We start from the raw sequence: 18,328 nt of genomic DNA, 5'->3' as shown, positions 1-18,328 counted from the left end.
AACTTTTGAAGTTCCTCTTTTCTGCAGACAGTCATTCAATTGCATATTTAGCAACACCTCCCCTACTATGGTTCTAGGGGCAGCATCAAAATTGGGGTTAGATTATTATTTGTCTAAAGTGCCTGAAAGTAAATTGACCCAGGTTTTATTGATCTATTCTTTGGACTGTCACCATGCAGGTATTATCTGATAGCTGAAACCAAGGGGGAGGAGACTATTGTTTACAGACATAAAGTGCTTACATCGCAAAGCTGTTTGTGAAATGGTTTCCTTCAGTCAGCATTCTCCTGGATAGATAGTCTAGCTTAAGCCAATTTTCACAATCATCTATAATAACAAGTGAACTTTCTGCTCCCATGTAAGGGGTCTTTGTTGGGATCTGGAGTGGCAAACAGTTTAGTTTCATGGGACAACTCTGATGGGTTGGTGATAGCTGCCTGTTGTCCTGGGAATGATTCCTGCCTCTGCCTGGCCAGATCTAAGTCCACTATCACAGGTGTTGTGATATTACCCTCATCAGTTCTGAGTATGGTGCTGTATATTTGTCAATATCCTCATAGTCTCAAGTGACAGGAAACCAATCTCGGGCAGGAAAAATTATTGGCTCATGGAATCCAGGAGAGGATATTAACAAGAGAGGGGTAGAGATGCTGATGGGTCTTGTCTTGTTCATATTCTAGTGAGCTGAAAGAAACCTATTACTCTAACAAAGTCATTGTCTTCATTTTATGGAGAAAATTACTATTCCATGACCAATCTAGTAGCCATCTCTTCCCAGGGCAGGTGACCTGAGAATTCTGTGCCTGCTTCTTGACACCTGCAACACCATGCAGAGGCTGATGAGGCTCCAAGTCCTCTGGGGCATCCGCCATTCCTACAATGGCATTCACCCTTCCCGTTGGTACATTTGCTGCAGGTCTTTATCAAGAGCAGGAGCCCTGAGATGGAATGACGACAATAGACCCGAGGGATTTAACTTTGCAAGTGATGTCCTGGACTATTGGACTCAAATGGAGCAGGTAAGGAGGCACTCACGATGGGAGGTGAGAACAGGATTGGCCTTCCTGACCTTATCATGATCTTAGTAGATTGAGGGGCACAGAACCAGTAATGGCTTCTGCCTCAGCTTAGCAGTGTTGTGGGAAAACCTTACATTTGGGGGTTCGATTCTCAGCGTAGACACTTTCTCAGTCCTGTGAGCCTCAGTGGTTTTACCTATGAAATGGTGATAGTCTCATTTCAAAGACAGGATAGCAGGTGAAAATATCTGGTATACAGTCATATACTTATGACCAAATTTTCTAATGACAAGGTCGGCATGTTGGCCTCAGTTGGAATTCTTACCTTCAACTAATGAGATTATGAACCTAACTGGAATTTGTCTCATTTCATTTGTGCTTAACCTCAGGCTACATTCAGAGGGAAGAGACAGATCACCTGATTGTACACATGAGCATTTGACACATGTAGGTAAATCATGTCATCTGTCATTCTGGGAGAATGGCCTGTGCAGCTGGATTCCTCCCATTCAACTACATACTTGAGTGTAGCTTCAGGGTATTTCCTGAGAAAGTTTCCCTTATGGCCTCTAGAGATTACGCATGTCTACAGAAAAACCCAAGTGCTCAGTTTATCTCTCTCCTTGAGACAGACCAAGAGAGGTGCAAGAGGGACATTAAGAGTTGAGTAGACAGTCCATGGCACCCCAGCTACTAAGTCCCAGCTGGTGATGTTCACAGTGAGAACACTCACCCAACACTGTCTGTGGACAGAATTTATCTGTGAACCAGCCAGAGAGTTCATATAATTTTTAAATTTCCCATGAACCTGCATTTATATGTTAGTATTAAACTAATGTGGGAGCTTCCTCCCCATCTCCTTCTTTTTTCTTTCTCTGAATTCCCCTAATAATGCCAAGGGAGGGCATTTTTTTAATATGTACTTTTTAAAATGCACTTCGGATTTAAAATTTAATCATTTACTATGATTAGAGGATCATTTTCATCATCCCCACTTTCTAGAAGGAACTGAGGAGCCAAGCGTTTAAATAACACACAGAAACCAGCACATATCTAATAAGGGTAAGGACAGGATTTGGGTCCAGGCTATCTAATTCTGCAATACATTATTTAGCCTGGTCTCACAATTTGATGATACCAAACATCTCTTCCTTCAGACCCTAAACTGACTTTCATCACTGCCCTGACCAGAAATCTAGTTAAGATCTTTTGAACCATGAGATGAGCTGGAGAGGGAAGAGATAGTGAGCAACAAGTGATACCATCACGTTCCCCCGATTTCTGGTCTTTATAGGTAATTAATGCATCGACTCATGGAGATAATCCCCAGGGAAGTATTACCCCAGGAGTGCCTCATCTTTGTTGTGTTTTATATCATCATTGTTGATCCTTGGCCATTTCTTCATGTCTCTAAAACTCCCCACCCCCAGCATCCTCATGCCAATAATATTTATTCTTCCAACACTTCTCCTCTGTCTGTTTCCACTTTGCTAATTGCCTTGATCATGATCAGTGTCTCTCTGGTGATGCATGGGGCCTGTCACCTAGCTCTCCCTCAATAAACATTGGTGGAATAAAATGTTGAGCTGGGATACAAGCCCCATGGGTTTTGACATTCTTCCTATGAAAGATCCTCCATAGTGTCCACTGTAGTCCACTCTTCTTGGAGTTCCCTATAAAACTTAACAAGCACCTACCAAGAACTGATCCATGGTCTAACCAGCAATGCCACCCAAACCATAATAGAGTGATAGAATTTATTTTAACCCACATTTAAATATATTTTATTTATAGAATATGTTAGAAAGCCAATATTTTTATGTGAAGTCTTCTGAATGTGTGTGTGTTTATGCGTGTGTATGTGAGCGTGTGTGGTGGTGGCAAATAATCGGTTATAAAACAATCTTCTTTAAACTTTTATGTTTATTTTTGAGAGAGTATGGGCAGGTGAGAGGAGGGGCGGGGCAGAAGATCCCAAGAGGGATCTCTGGTGAAAACAGCAAGCCCAATGTGGGCCTTGAACTCATGAACCGTGAGATCACTCAGATCACCTGAGCCGAAGTTGGACGCTCAAACAACTGAGCCACCCAGTGCCCCAGCAAAGAATTGGTTATACAACAAAAGAAAGTACCTGGTAAGCCAGACAACTTATGTCCACAGGTGTAATAGAGGCCACCGGTTTGTAACCCCTGAGTTCTCTTAGAAATTAAACCCTTTGTAACTCTAGGTTCCTAACATAGTATATACAGCTTCAATTGATTCCTAGAGCAGCCTTCCAAATCTGTTCATGAAAGGTTGCATTCTGTCCAAATTCACTATTCTGTCCCTCTGATACTATCTATCCATTCATTCTTTCATTCAACTAAAGCTTAGTGAGCCCCTAACATGTGCCAATTACTATTCTAGATAATGGAGATAGATAAGTAACCAAAATGTGCAACTCTTCATTTTTCCTCTATAGACTGTGTGATTCCCCACTTCATGTCCTAGGAGAGCTGAGTACAGTGTCAGAGACCTTACATTTTGTTTGTTTTGGCAAAAATCATGACAAACAATTTCTTCCTACCAGCCCCTGATCCAATTTTATATTAAACATGGCTCAGTAAACATAGTCAAATAGATATTGATTGTCGTTGACTCTGGGTCTGGAGTTCTTTCTTGTCCAGCAAGAAAGCTGGACACAGGATTTAAAATGCAAGAGAGGCTAATGTCCAGGAGAAGACAAGAGCCCCAGGTAAGGGTCCTTGTTCTGTTTTTATTAGGATCAGAAGGCTTACAAATGTGGTGATGGGTGTGCAAAAAGAGACAATGAAATTGTGAACATTAACTCATGGGCATGAGGGAAAGGGAGGTATGCGGTGTTAGGGGTTTGATTTAATACAAAACAAAATCCTGGCACTGGGCAGAAGGTTGTTTATAACAGACGTGAGGCCCCACCTCTGTTTACCTAAACTGGTCTAGGGGACAAGAAAGACAGAGCATGCTACCTCAGAGTCAACAAGGCACCTTTCTTTTGTTAATTGACTCCACTTTGGGCAACTTCATCCCAGAGCAGTCTACAGCCCTATTTACTCATTTACCTACTTTGTTCCTTCCTTCCTATGGAAGCAGCTTTCTGATATAGTATTAAGTTGGGGGGCGCTTCCGCCCTAATACCTAATCTTGTTAACTCATCATGGATGTTTTCATCCTGAGAGTCCCTATTGCTATACCTTTGTGCTATCCTGGGGCCTTTGTCCCACTTTACCTATTCTGGGACCTTTTCCCCCCAATTTACCTAATTTTATTTTCCTAATCCTGTTTACCCAAACTTGGATGTGTACATCCTGTAGCCTTCTAATTCTTTATGCTTTTTTATCCCGTCAGTGCAGGCTGAGGAAATTCCTAAGTTTATACCTCACAATCAATCACAAAGCTTAAAAAAACAACCACCGATGAATGCCATTTCCCCACATTGCCTGGCTCTTTGTCCCATAATATTTACCGAATTAAATTAGTGTATGTGCTGCCAAAATTTCCAAGTTCCTTAACATTAAACAGTCAGATCTGCTGAGAGTTCACTGATTCAGTGAGTCTGTGTATTGTGACTCCTGACTTAATTCTGTAATTTTATGTTAGAAATTACAGTTACAGTCTTTATGTAAGACCTGTGCAGTTTAAAAGGGTCTTAAAGTTCCTTTCAAACTATTCAACTTTTGTCCCAGCATCCCATAAAGGAATCTTTCTTGATATTCACAAAAAGGGTATATTATTTATAATTCTAAACACATGTAGGGTCTGTGTCACTAGAATGTAAATTCCATGACTGGAGCTGAAATCAGATGCTTAACCACTTGAGCGACATTTCTTTATCCATTCATCCATCGATGGACATTTGGGCTCTTTCCATACTTTGGCTATTGTCGATAGCGCTGCTATAAACATTAGGGTGCATGTGCACCTCTGAAACAGCATACCTGTCTCCCTTTGTTAAATACCTAGTAGTACAACTGCTGGGTCACAGGTTACTTCTATATTTGATTTTTTGTGGAACCTCCATAGTATTGTTCAGAGTGGCTGCACCAGTTTGCATTCCCACCAGCAATGCAAAGAGATCTTCTTTCTCCACATCCCCACCCACATCTGTAGTTGCCTGAGTTGTTAATGTTTGCCATTCTGACAGGTGTGAGGTGGTATCTCATTGTGGTTTTGAGTTGTATTTCCCTGATGATAAGTGATGTTGAGTATTTTTTCATGTGTCGGTTGGCCATCTGGATGTCCTCTTTGGAGAGGTGTCTATTCATGTCTTTTGCCCATTTCTTCACTGGATTATTTGTATTTTGGGGTTGAGTCTGAGAAGTTCTCTATAGATTTTGGATACTATCCTTTTATCTGATATGTTGTTTGCATATATCTTCTCCCATTCTATCTGGTGCCTTTTAGTTTTGCTGATTGTTTCCTTCACTGTGCAGAAGCTTTTTATTTTATTGAGGTCCCAATAGTTCATTTTTGTTTTTGTTTCCCTTGCCTCTGGAGACATGTTGAGTAAGAAGTTGCTGCAGCCGAGGTCAAAGAGTTTCTTGCCTACTTTCTCCTTGAGGATTTTGATGGCTTCCTGTCTTACATTTAGGTATTTCATCCATTTTGAGTTTAGTTTTGTGTATGGTGTAAGAGTGTAGTCCAGGTTCATTTTTCTGCATGTCACTGCCCAGTCTTCCCAGCACCATTTGCTGAAGATTCTTTCCTGCTTTGTCAAAGACTACTTGGCCATATGTTTGTGGGTCCATTTATGGGTTTTTCTATTCTGCTCCTTTGATCTGAGTATCTGTTTTTGTTCCAGTACCATACTGTCTTTTTGATTACAGCTTTGTAATACATCTTGAAGTCTGGGATTGTGATGCCTCCAGCTTTGGTTTTCTTTTTCAACATTGCTTTGGCTATTTAGGGTCTTTTCTAGTTCCATACAAAGTTTAGTATTGTTTGTTGTAGCTCTATGTAGAATGCTGGTGCTATTTTGATAGTGAATGCCAAATATAGAAATTCTTGATTGACAGATTTTTACCCATCACTTTAAATATGAAATCCCACTGTCTTCTGGCCTACCAACGACTAATAATCTTAGTAAGGATTCCTTATGCATGATGAGTCACTATTCTTTTGCTGCTTTCAAAATTTTGTCTTTGTTTTTTTTTTATTTGATTATATGACCCTGTGTGCTCTCTTTGGGTTTTCTTACTTGGAATTCATTGAGCCTCTTGTATTTGAACATCTATATATTGAATGAATGAATAATTAAATAAATACTATATAAATTAATATTTAATACAAATATAGTTTTGCTTTTTTTCAGCTATTACTCTTTCAAATAAGCTTATGCCCCCTTTCTTTCTCTTCTTCTTCCAGGACTTCCCTAATATGTATGTTTGTCTGCTTATTTCTATACTGTGTGTCATGGGCTCTCTTTACTTTTCTTTTTTTGTTATTTTTCTTCTCATACTCCATAATTTAAAATGGCTTGTGTTCCTGCTAGGAATTTACCCATGGGATACAGNAAAATAAAATAAAATAAAATAAAATAAAATAAAATAAAATAAAATAAAATGGCTTGTGTTCATCTTTACTGATTCTCTCTTCATCCTACTTTAGTCTGCTGTTGAATCCTTCTTGTAAAGTTTTCAATTCAGTTATTGTATTTTTCAGATCCACAATTTCTATTTGGTTCTCTTTTATAATTTCTGTCTCTTTGTTGATATTCTCATTATGTTTATATATTGTTTTTCTGATTTGCTTTGGTTCCTTGTCTATTTTTCTTAGCACTTTCACCATAGTTAAGAGAATCAATTTAAATTCTCAGTCTAGTAACTGAAACCTGTCTCTTTAGGTTAAGATTCTGGAGATTTGTTTTATTCTTTTGAATGTGCAGCATGACCTTGTGATCTCTTGTTGAACATTGGACATTTGATAAATGCAGCCACCTCTGTCTGTCATTGCAGCCTGAATCCATGCTGAGAAAGGCCTCCAGTACTCTACCAGTGTGAAAACTTAAGTCTTTTCAGTTCTTCAGGTCTCAGGCATGTGTCTTTCCTAGGCCTCTGCATGTGTTTTTTTCCCCCTCAAATTTCCCATATGTGATACTGCTTTTACATGTTTTAATTTCATTACAAGTCTCAAATCTGCTTCTTCTTGGGGCCCTAGATATTTTATTGTCTTCCCCTTCCAGTAATCTCCCTTCAAGGTGGCCACAGTTCTACAGTTTCCACTCAATGTGGCATCTGCCGCTGCTTTCAGCCACCTCCAGTCTGATATTCAAACTATGTCATCATTCCTATCTGAGCTCTGAATGGGATGAGGCAGAACCATTCCCTCAGGCTGCCTCCAGACAAGCCAGAATACTGAAACAAATTCCAAAGGAGGGGCTGGGAATAGGGTGGCTTCCTCCTGACCATACTGCACAACACCAGAGAGGGGATGGAGCAAGGGTAAGCAGCAAAAACAATATAAGATTGCTTACTATTTAGAGGATGAGTTTTTATTGTTTGGGCGTTCACTGGTTGCTGCAGATCCCTGACTGTTTCTAGAGTTCTTACACAACTATTTTAGTCTGTTGATGACTTGATGTTTCTGTGAGGGACAAGGATTACCTTGGAGCTTCCAGGTCTGCCTTCTTGCTTATTTTGCCTCCAGGTGTACCTTAATTTTAAAAATACATTCCTCAAATATTCAAGAATTAAATTAGTCTTTGTTGTAATACCAGTAATAATGATAGTAATTTATTTTAATGTTTATTTGTGAGAGAGATCGAGAGAGAACAGTGAGAGAGAGAGAGAGAGAGACAGAGACAGAGAGAACAAGTGGGTGAGGGGCAGAGAGAGAGGGAAACAGGGGATCTGAAGCAGCCAGCCTTCTATGCTGACAGCAGTAAGCCCAATGCGTGGCTCGAACTTATGAACCATGAGATCACGACCTGAGCCGAAGCTGTGCACTCAACAAACTGAGCCACCCAGGTGCCCTAATAATGATACTAATTCCATTGAACACCTACCATGTGTCCAGTGTATCATATAAACTTTATCTCTTTAAATAACTAATTTAAACTTTACTCCTTTCTAGATAGTATTGTACCCATTTCATAGATGAGAAATGTACCCATTTTATATATGATAAAGCTGTGGCACAGAGGGGAAAAAAGTGTCCATATGAAACTAAGACAGACACATGGGGGAATGAACCTTTAAGGCTTTAACAGGTGACATGGATCTATTCATGGTTTGATGTGAGTTGAGAGGAGGTGGCTACAGTAGACCAGAAGAAATTGGCTGGATCATACCCTACCCACTTCTTTGGTTCTATAAATGCTTTAAAAATGGGTCTCAGTTCTTGAGTTACATTTTCATGTCACTATGGTAGCTGATTGGCCAAGTAAGTACCCTTTTCCTTTAACCTAGGAAGTAACACATGCTGTTTGATCTTGACCAGGAGAGAAAGAGAGGTCCAAACCCAGCCCTGTGGTGGGTGAATAACCAAGGGGATGAAGTGAAGTGGAGTTTCAGAGAGATGACAGACTTATCCCACCGTGTAGCCAGCATCTTCACCCAGACCTGTGGCATGCAACAGGGAGACCGTCTAGCCTTGATCCTGCCTCGAGTACCTGAGTGGTGGCTGGTGGTCATAGGCTACATCCGAGCAGGTAGGTAAATCAAAGAGACCCCAACAGATTTTAGGTCTGGCCTAGAGCAGATGGGCCCTGAAATATTAATATTTCCCGACCTTTTTTTCTAATTCTTCATATTCTTTCTCTTTAACAGACTCCTTCAAATACTCTTTTACTCCTCCTCACTCTCTCCTTCATACTTATACGCCCTAAAACACAATGTCATAACCCTTTAATTCATACTCACACATGCACACACTCACATACACACTCATAAACTTTCTCTTGCTGTCTCATTTTTTGTTTTTAAAAATCCATCTATTGCTAACATTTTGCCCCCCTCCCACACTGACTCATTTAAGTATCAGTTGCAGACATTGTGACATCCATAAACACCAGATAAACACCCATAAACCTTACAGCATGCATCTGCTTTGATCCATGACATTCTCCTCACATAACCAGTATGAGTTATCACACAAGAAGTCTAACTTTGATATAATATACATCCATAGCCATAGCCAAAATTCTTTAACTGTCCCAACGGTGTCTTTTGTAGCAATTTTTTGTTGTTGGTTTAAATCCAAAATCCGATAGAGGATCATGCATTTCATTGTGTTATCAGGTCTCCTCAGTCACAATTAATCTAGGCTTTTCTGCATGACAACATCTTGGATATGTCTAAGCCAGTTGTTTTGCAGAAGCTCCCACAAAATTTGTATTTCTGACTCATTCTTCAGGTTTATATTCAGATAACTATTTTTAGTAGGAGCTCTGGAAGGACAACGTGCCTATCTCCGTGCTCTACCTCAGGAGATACGTGAAGTCGGTTTGTTCTATAATTGGTGATATTATTGACAAAAACTTTTCTTACAAGACAGTGTTTCCCTTTGTAATTAGTAAGTAACCTGCACTGTAATACTTATGAGATTGTGTGAATATCCTATCCCACAACTGTCTTTCTCCCTATGACTTGAGAATCCATTGATGATTCTTGATTGATTTGGATATTATTATGGTTGTTTTATATGAGAATTGTCTAATTATGTTATTCCCTCTACACTTACTAGTTAGCATTCTTCTGTGGAGATTTGCCTTCCCTTTTAATTGCCTATCTATCTGTAAAATTTAGAATTGGTGAAGGACTCTTGAATTCTTTTTTGAATTGATTTATAATGCATATATTTCCACACAAATAAAATACTACATTAATCCATCAAGGTCATGTGGAATCAAGAATTAACAGCAACAATGGAGAGAGTATAGAGAAGCCATGTCATCTGTAGAGCTAAGAGATGGCACATGGGAAATCCAAGATATGAACTGAGCCCTCTGGGATAGGTAGCGCAAAAGAAGAATAGAAGGAAAGGAAAGGAATTCCAACAATGTGCATAGCACATGCAAAGAGTTAGAGTCAGGAGAAGCCTGTGTGGAGAGTAGTCATAATGAAATAGAGAATAGATTTGCAAGAGTAAAAAGTGGAAGGTGGGCAGTGCCTTCAGTGTTGGGTGAAGAGTATGGTGCTTTTCTGGAGAGAGGGCCCAGGTGCTGGTGATGAGTAGAAAAGTGGAGGGGGGAAAGTCAGTGTTCTGTGGAACCTGAACAGGTAATAATATGGAAGAGGTTAGTAGCAAGGTTCAGGACAAGGCATCTGGTGGAGAGATTAGAACCCAATAGGGGCACACAAATACTTGAACTAACTATTGGGGATGGAGGATGGAAGGGAATATAGAAATGTTAAGAGAGATAATGTACTTAAATTTGGATTGAGGAGTGAAGAAAAGAAGGAGATTCAAGATGACACAAGGGACTGAAAGAGGAGGAAGTGAGGGGAGGAAAATGGAGGCAGGGATGCAGCTAATCCTGATGTCAAAACACTGTCCCACTTATGTCCATATTCCCAGGTATCATGTAAAGTAAGTCTTACCTGTCTACTGGCTTGATCCATCTAGCATAGAAGAGGTTAGGGCAGGCTTTTCAAATTTCAGTGTGCATAGGAAACCCTTGGAGAGCTTCTGAAAGTGCAAATTCTGGTTCAGTAGGATTGGGATGGGGCATGAGATTTTTGTGTCTTGGGTGGTGCTGATGGTACTGGTCCACGGACCATACATGGCACAGGAAGAAGCTAGCAGCTTTCGCTGCAGGTAAGCCAGGCCTGAAACCCAAAAGTTCCTTTTTTATCCGCAGGTATAATCTTCATGCCAGGAACCACCCAGATGAAGGCCAAGGATATTCTCTACCGATTACAAGTGTCTAAAGCCCAAGGCATCGTGACCATAGATACCCTTGCCCCAGAGGTGGATTCTCTAGTTTCGGAGTGTCCTGCTCTGAAAGCAAAGCTTCTGGTGTCTGACCATAGCCGTCAAGGGTGGCTGGACTTCCAATCCCTGATTAAGTGAGTTTCTCATCTGAAGAGTGTGTTTTCTAAGGAAGGCCAGGAGAAGACCATTCACTCCCAAGTGCTGGGAGACAAACATTCTGCGGGATAAAGGTCACATGGACTGATGCCAGCAGCCTTCTCTTCTCATCTATGCCACTGATTTGTTGTGTGACCCTGAGCTGGTTCCTCCCCCTTTCTTGGATACAATTGCTTTATTTGTAAAATAAGAGTATTGAACTTCTATGCTTTTGTCACTAAAGTATGATCACTTTAGTGTAAAGGAGATGAGTCAGATTGTTATGGTATTGAATCTTCTTTGTAGGTAGGTAATCTGAAATATTATTTTTACATAACAAACAAGTATATGGAGAGGTTGAGTGAAAGATTAAGGTAAGTTTAAAAAATTTTTAAGTTTATTTATTTTTCATATACAGAGAGAGACAGAGCATGAGCAGGGGAGAGGCAGAGAGAGAGGGAGACACCGAATCTGAAGCAGGCTCCAGGCTCTGAGCTTTCAGCACAGAGCCTGATGCAGGGTTTGCACTCATCAACCACGAGATCATGACCTGAGCCGAAGTCGGAGGCTTAACCGACTGAGCCACCCAGGTGCCCCTAAGATGAGTTTTTAAGGAAAAACTTGAGACTGCAAGAAAATTTGAGGCTGGGGCTGGTAGTCAGTAAATGTTTCCATGTCTTAGGTGTTGCATACCTTTAGGGACACCTTCAGGGAAAATTAGGGAAATGTTGAAAGTAAGAAAGACCCCTTCGTCCTCAACCACTCTGACTCTGTAAACCTTCAGGTATTTTTTTCTATCACCTGCAAAGCATGCAGTGTTTGTTTTCTTACAGTAACCCCTCAGAATTAAGGTTCTTTACTTCAGCAACAAAAGGCAAATATTACACTGAAGTCACATCTTTGCTGGATTTTAAAGTCAGAGAACTAAAAGAAAATGGCTTCAATAAAGAATATTCTTGGGGTGCCTGGGTGGCACAGCCAGTTGAGCATCTAACCCTTGATTTCAGCCTAGATCATGATCCCAAGGTTGTGGGACCAATCCCCGCATCAGGCTCTGTGCTCTGAGCGTGGATCCTGCTTAAGATTCTTGGGCTTTCTGTCTCTGTCTGTCTGTCTTTCTCTCTGTGTCTCTCACTGTCTCACTTTAAAATAATTTGAAAAAAGAATATTCTTTAGACTCACTTACATCACCAAAATCAACATGGTACCATTTCTCAGCAAGAGTTGGTATTACCTACAGCCTGGGGATCATTTGCAGTTTCTCTGATTGAACACCATAGGGAGTTGGCATTTTGTAAGCAGACCCAGAGGACAAACTGTCAGTCTGGAAGCCCCCAAGAATCAAGGCATATTGGGGGGACTCCAGGCTATACCTAACATCTCAAGTTTACTCCAGGGTAAGTGTGCATTTATGTTTATTTTATTCTCCCTCATTTTCTCTTCCCTACCCGACCATGCCAAGGTTATAGGGTGAAATTCCTATAAAGTTAGTTCTTGTAAAAAACAACAACAACAACAACAACAACAAAAACAACAAACAAGCTTAGCAGTGTGGTTAAGAGCACAGTTTGTGGATCGGACTGAATTTGAGTCCTGGTTCTGCCACTTGCTGGCTGTATGTCTTCAAGCAACTAATGTATACTTTCTGAACCTCAGTTTCTTACTGCAGAATGGGCACACTAGAATTCCTTCCTCTTTTAGGGTTGCTCTGAAGATTGAATGAGTTCTTATTTGTTAATCACATAGAGCACTGCCTGAAATATAGTAAGTGCTATCACTTACCATCACTTTCAATGTTTATTAAATTAAAAATAGTCCACTGTATTTTCCCCCTTATTTAAATGAAGAAATGTCAGTCTATTTATCCAAGTACTCTCAAATTGCATTTGATTCCTCATACAAGGAGAAATGGTCTTTCCTCCTGTGTTGTAAAGCTCCATTTTACTAACTCCAAGCCCCTCACATTGGATCCCCGGGGATTCAAAAGAAGGAAATGTGACTTCTCTCCTTTTGTACTGAATCCCTTTGCAGATCAGCATCCCCAGATCACACCTGTATTAAGTCAAAGACGCTGGACCCAATCGCCATCTTCTTCACCAGTGGGACAACAGACTTTCCCAAGATGGCAAAACACAGTCATGGACTTGCCTTGCGATCCTCTTTGCCTTCATGGTAGGAAAGAAGGCATTGACTTAGATGCTGGGCCACAGGTCTGGGGTGGTATGTGCATGTGTGTGAGCACACATGTGGGTTGGGAAAAGAGCTCTAGGTAGAATAGAGTCCACCCTGTTTCTTCCATCTGGACTCTTTGGTTCAGACTCCTGATAGTTTTGAGTGGTCGACAGTGGGAATCCTACTGGTTTGCTGACAGAGGCCTCTGGAGACAAAGGAGGCCCATTTAGGTCCTGCCTGAGCACCTTTACAAGAGGTGTGTAGGAATTGTGGGTGGGGACAGCAGGCATTCAGCAAACCACAAAAGTGACAAGCTATTGTGTCCCTGTCAATTGATTCAGGGTTTGGTGGCAAAAGACAGAATATTTTAACAATGTCACCTGAAGTGACCAGTCCTTTCCATTTCCCAGTTATGAATAAATGAAACTTGGAGTTACTTAGTCATGAGCTCTTGGGATAAAGGATAATGGAATCAAGCCACAGTATGCCACTGCCTCTAACCTAGAACAAACAATCATGAAGCTGAAGCTGTAGCCTTGGGTTAATCATTTAATCCATTTTCAACCGAGCCTCTTCTCCTCTCTGTCCCTACCCCAGATAGTAATATTCAGACCTAAAAGTTCTATATACTTTCTAACTTATTATCAGACCAGAGGGCAGACCAGGCTCTTAATGGACAGTGGATCTCTGTACTGATGTAGCATTATGCAGTGGTAGCAATTGAATAGGAAAACCCTGGAGGAATGGGGGTGGAAGGAAGGCAAGGGCTTTCTGTGCAGTCTGAATAACTAGAGCAGAGGCTCAAAGATATTAAACCTGGCATTATAGAACTACAGAGACTTGAGGATAGCTGTTGGTCAGGGATGGGATAAGGGACATATGGAAGGTGTTTGGGAACCAGTGAGCGGGGCCCAGGATCTGTGGGCCTTGGTATAGACTTTAGAGTCTTTTAGGCAAATGATGCGGAGGTACTGGAGCAATGGGATGTATTTCAGCTAGGGAAAGACCTAATCAGATTTGTGTTTTTGGAAGATTACTGTGGCTGAAAGATGAAGGGAGGCAGGACGGAAAAGGATGGGGTCGAGGTGCCTGAGGGACACTGCAGAAGAGATGTTCAGTGGGTACTTGGGTGTGAAGCTGAGAAGACAGGTCTTCCTAGCTAGTAATATTCTGTGGGTGAGCCACAATCCTAAGAGGGCTGTGATGAGGGAGGGTGGATTGTTTATCCAATCCCTTTCCTGCTAACAGTAAAGCTCCTCAGAGCCATAGTCTGCTAATGGGAGGATTGTGTTTTCTCAAGGAGTTACACACAGACATCCCTCAAAAGCAGTAAGATAGAATAGAGAAATGAGAAACCTTTCCCACCCTGCTTTTCATTATTGCCCTAGTGGATAATTGTTTCCAGTCCTTCGCCAAGATGGGATATTAGTTAGTGCATGCTCTCTCTTTCTCTCTCCCTCTCTGTGTCTCTCTCTTCCTCCTCCTCCTCTCTCTTTCCCTTTATCTTTCTCCATCACAAATGACAGAAAGTCCAATCTAACCCTCTTTAGGCCTAAGAGTGAAAAAAGGAATTTATTGCATCATGAGGCAGGGCACTCCAGGGTTTGGCTTCAGACATAACTAGAGTCTGTGGGTCAGGTTTTCAACTCTCCATCTGCTGTGTTTTGATGCACTTCTCAGAAAGGCGTATCCCTTGTTAACCCCAAATGGCTTCCAGCATTTCCTAGGACTGTATAAGTGACAGAGTCAATTCCCAGCCTTAAGGATCATTATAACTAAACCAGTTGAAATCACACATGACCAGAAAATAGGATTTGGCATGTTTTAGGGACCTGGGGTGGGAGTGTGTCTGGATCCCACTCAATCCACATGCACTGAGAATGAGAGGTGAGTCTGCCCTGAAAATCAGAGTCCCCAGCCCTCGATCACATCCTCTCATGATCACCTAGCTGAGGCCACTGTGTTTTGGAGTTAGCAGGCAATTACTGCAACTGAAGACATCTGATGTCCTCTGGGGCTTTTCGGACCCAGGCTGGATTCTGGCTGTCTGGGGGTGCATGTTTGAACCATGGACAGCAGGGTCTACACTCTTCATTCATCATCTGCCCAAGTTTGACCCTAAGGTCATTCTACAGGTAAGAAGATAAACCTTCCAGTACCAACAAACTGACAAATATTTTATTTATCAAAAATGTCTCATTAGCATAATATAACCCTGACTCTGGGTTTCTCATAGTGTGGAGCATGAATTAGTTACTGTATGAGAATCATGTTAGATGAAACCTTAAAGAAAATGCATGCTCAAAGCCCTCTCCCAGACCTATGAATCAGATTTTGTGGGCTTGGGACCCTGATTAAACATTTTAAGAGATTAAACCGAGAACAAGCTCAGGTTCCTGGATCCTGGATCCTGGATCTGCCAGAGCCAGGTGGCTGGTGTGTGTGTGTGTGTGTGTGTGTGTGTGTGTGTGTGTGCATTCTTGCTGTTCTTATTGTTGTTGGTAATTTTAATGAAGTGTTTAAAAACAGAGCCTTTAGAAAATTACAAATCTAGTTTCTTATTACATGTTTCACATTTATTTATAATTTATTTATACTCTGAACCTCAGTTTCCTCATCTGTAAAATGGGAGTTTTAATAAACCCTATGTCACCAAATTGTGGAAATATAAATAAAATGGTACAGGAGAAGTGGGTGAAGTGCTTAACCCTGAGTTGGAACTAAGAGGCACCAAGCAAGCAGTGGTGGGAGCTGCTACTGGTAGGTGTATCTCACAGTAATAACTCAAGTCACCTATGTGAACCCTCTCATTGTACTTCCATTTACCTGAAAATGCTCTTTGCATCTCCACACACACCTTTGCTTTCCATCTCAGAGGTACACCTGCCCCTCCACCTCTCAAAATCCAGTCCCTACTCCCCCACTTCAGCCCTTGCAGATTCTCTTCTTTTTTCTGTCCTTTTAGGAGCCCTTCTCATTATCTTCCATCCATTAAACCTTTTCTTCTGTATTTTCAACCTTTCACTTTCCCCCACTCTATTAATCTTTTATCCTTTAAATGTTTTCTCCTGTGTTTTCAACCTCTTCCTCCTCATTAACTGCATTCCCCCTTAGTCCATTAACATATTCAAAGTTCCTCATCCTAAAAAATACCTTCACGTTACCCTGATACACAGCAGACCAACTGAGTCTTTCCTCCCTTAATATCAAATTTCTCTATAGAACATTCTACACTTGCTGCAGACACATCCTCTTCACCCCCCTTACCGCTGAACACTGCAGTCCTCCAACAGTCTGTCCTCACCGTTCCTCTTCCTTGTAAACAGTCTCCTCTACTTCCATTTCACCAGCACGGACCTCCAGTCAAAGGACTCTCAAAACTGTACCTTGGGTCTAGTCTCCCTCAATGCAAATTCCCCCTTGTTTATCTACCCCAAGTCCATCTGATGATCCCTCCAGCACATCAGACTATATTTCTCGTTTCTCATTCCCCACCCCATGTCAATATCATTGTTCACTGCTCACATGCTGCCAGTCCCCGAGGCTTAAAGCTGCGCAAAGAATGCCAAATCCATCTTTCCCCTCCCCCCTCCACTAAGTACTTGGGTTTCTCCAAAGTGTCAGTGTATTTTAAGTTAAATTATTAATTATACAAATTTACATACATACGCAAACACACACACACACACACACACACACACACACCCATCAGCATTGAAAGTTTAAGTATTTTTATTTATTTTTTACTTCTGAGGTACCTGAGTGGCTCAATCATTTAAGTATCCTACACTTAATCTCAGCTCAGGTCTTGATCTCAGGGCTGTGAGTTCAATCCCCACACTGGGCTCCGTGCTGGGAGTGCAAATATCCCATCACCCAGTGCCTTGCTGCTCCAGCTGTGTATCGGATGATTCTACAGCAGATTTCTACCAGGTATGGTAGAAGTGGTGGGACCTGGTCATAATAATCTTTGGGTAGGAATTTAAGGAATCCAGTGTACTGTGGTCTGACTTTTTAACTGTGGTTCTTTGAGGGGTGTGTGGGTGTGGGAGTGGTAAATTAAGTGTTGGTGGTGACAATTATCATTAGGCAGCCTAATTAATTAATTAATTAAAGCCAGACTCCCAGATCCGATGAAATGCTCAGTGCCCCATACATTATTGTAGGTTTATTATTTTGTGAACATTTTTCTTAGGAAAGGACAAACATACAGAAAAAGACATAACTAAAAAATGTATAGATTAATGAATTGTTGAAAATAAAACACTTATGTCACCACTCACGTGAGTTACAAAAATAGAACATTGTCCACACCCCAGAGATACCTACATGACTCTCTATCTTCCCAAAAGGAACTCATATCTTGACTTATATGGGGTTAATATCCTTATTTTCCCTTATAGAAAACCCTCCTAAATAAATAACTGTAAACAAGTTATTATATTTTACTTACCTTTGAACTTTATGCATATGATCATACATTATTCCATAATATCTAGCTTCCTTTTTCAACTTATGTCTTTAAGATGTGTCTATGTTGCTATATATTGCTATAGTCTATTTTCATTGCTGTGTAATACCCCATTGTATTAAACCATTCCATTTTTTTATCAGTTCTACCATTAATGGACACTTGGGTGTTTTATTTTGGGATTATTGGTGATTAATGCTGCAAAGAATGCTTATACATGTACCCTGGTGCATATAAGCATGCATTTCTGTAATATTTTTCTGGAAGAGGAATTGCTAGTTCACTGTGACACAACATTCTACCACCCAGTTTTCCAAAATATTGAACCAATCTATGCTCCCACTAGCAAGGTAGAATTCCCATTGTTCCATAACATTGGCAATATTTTTTTTGTCAGAGTTTTTAATTTCTGTCCATCTGATGGATATATAGTGTTCCCTTACTATAGTTTTGTTTTTGCATTTTCCCATGTTTGTGAGCTCATCTTAGTTAAACTGGAATCTGCTCTTTGAAACATATGGACATTTACGAATCTTTTAAAGACTCTGAAATTAAGATGGGTCCTCCAAAATTCAGAGTAAGATGTTTTAAATATAGACTTAAAATATTAAGGTGTTTAATGACTATCTTTATGAATCTA

General features: G+C 40.8%; 1 protein-coding gene across 1 annotated transcript in view; it reads left to right on the top strand.

The window, feature by feature from the left end:
* The first annotated feature begins 827 nt into the window (after positions 1-827).
* LOC144230740 (acyl-coenzyme A synthetase ACSM1, mitochondrial-like) overlaps positions 828-18,328 on the top strand; it is a 37,215-nt gene continuing 19,714 nt past the window's right edge. The window contains exons 1-6 of the mRNA XM_077763076.1: positions 828-1,019; positions 8,475-8,685; positions 10,837-11,044; positions 13,077-13,217; positions 15,193-15,352; positions 17,077-17,150. Coding sequence (XP_077619202.1) covers positions 828-1,019; positions 8,475-8,685; positions 10,837-11,044; positions 13,077-13,217; positions 15,193-15,352; positions 17,077-17,150 — 986 coding nt within the window. The remainder of the gene's footprint in view (positions 1,020-8,474; positions 8,686-10,836; positions 11,045-13,076; positions 13,218-15,192; positions 15,353-17,076; positions 17,151-18,328) is intronic.

The sequence above is a fragment of the Crocuta crocuta genome, unplaced genomic scaffold (genome assembly GCF_008692635.1).
Source record: "Crocuta crocuta isolate KB4526 unplaced genomic scaffold, BGI_CrCroc_1.0 scaffold2023, whole genome shotgun sequence".
NCBI lineage: Eukaryota > Metazoa > Chordata > Mammalia > Carnivora > Hyaenidae > Crocuta > Crocuta crocuta.
This window is presented reverse-complemented; position numbering and strand designations above follow the sequence as displayed.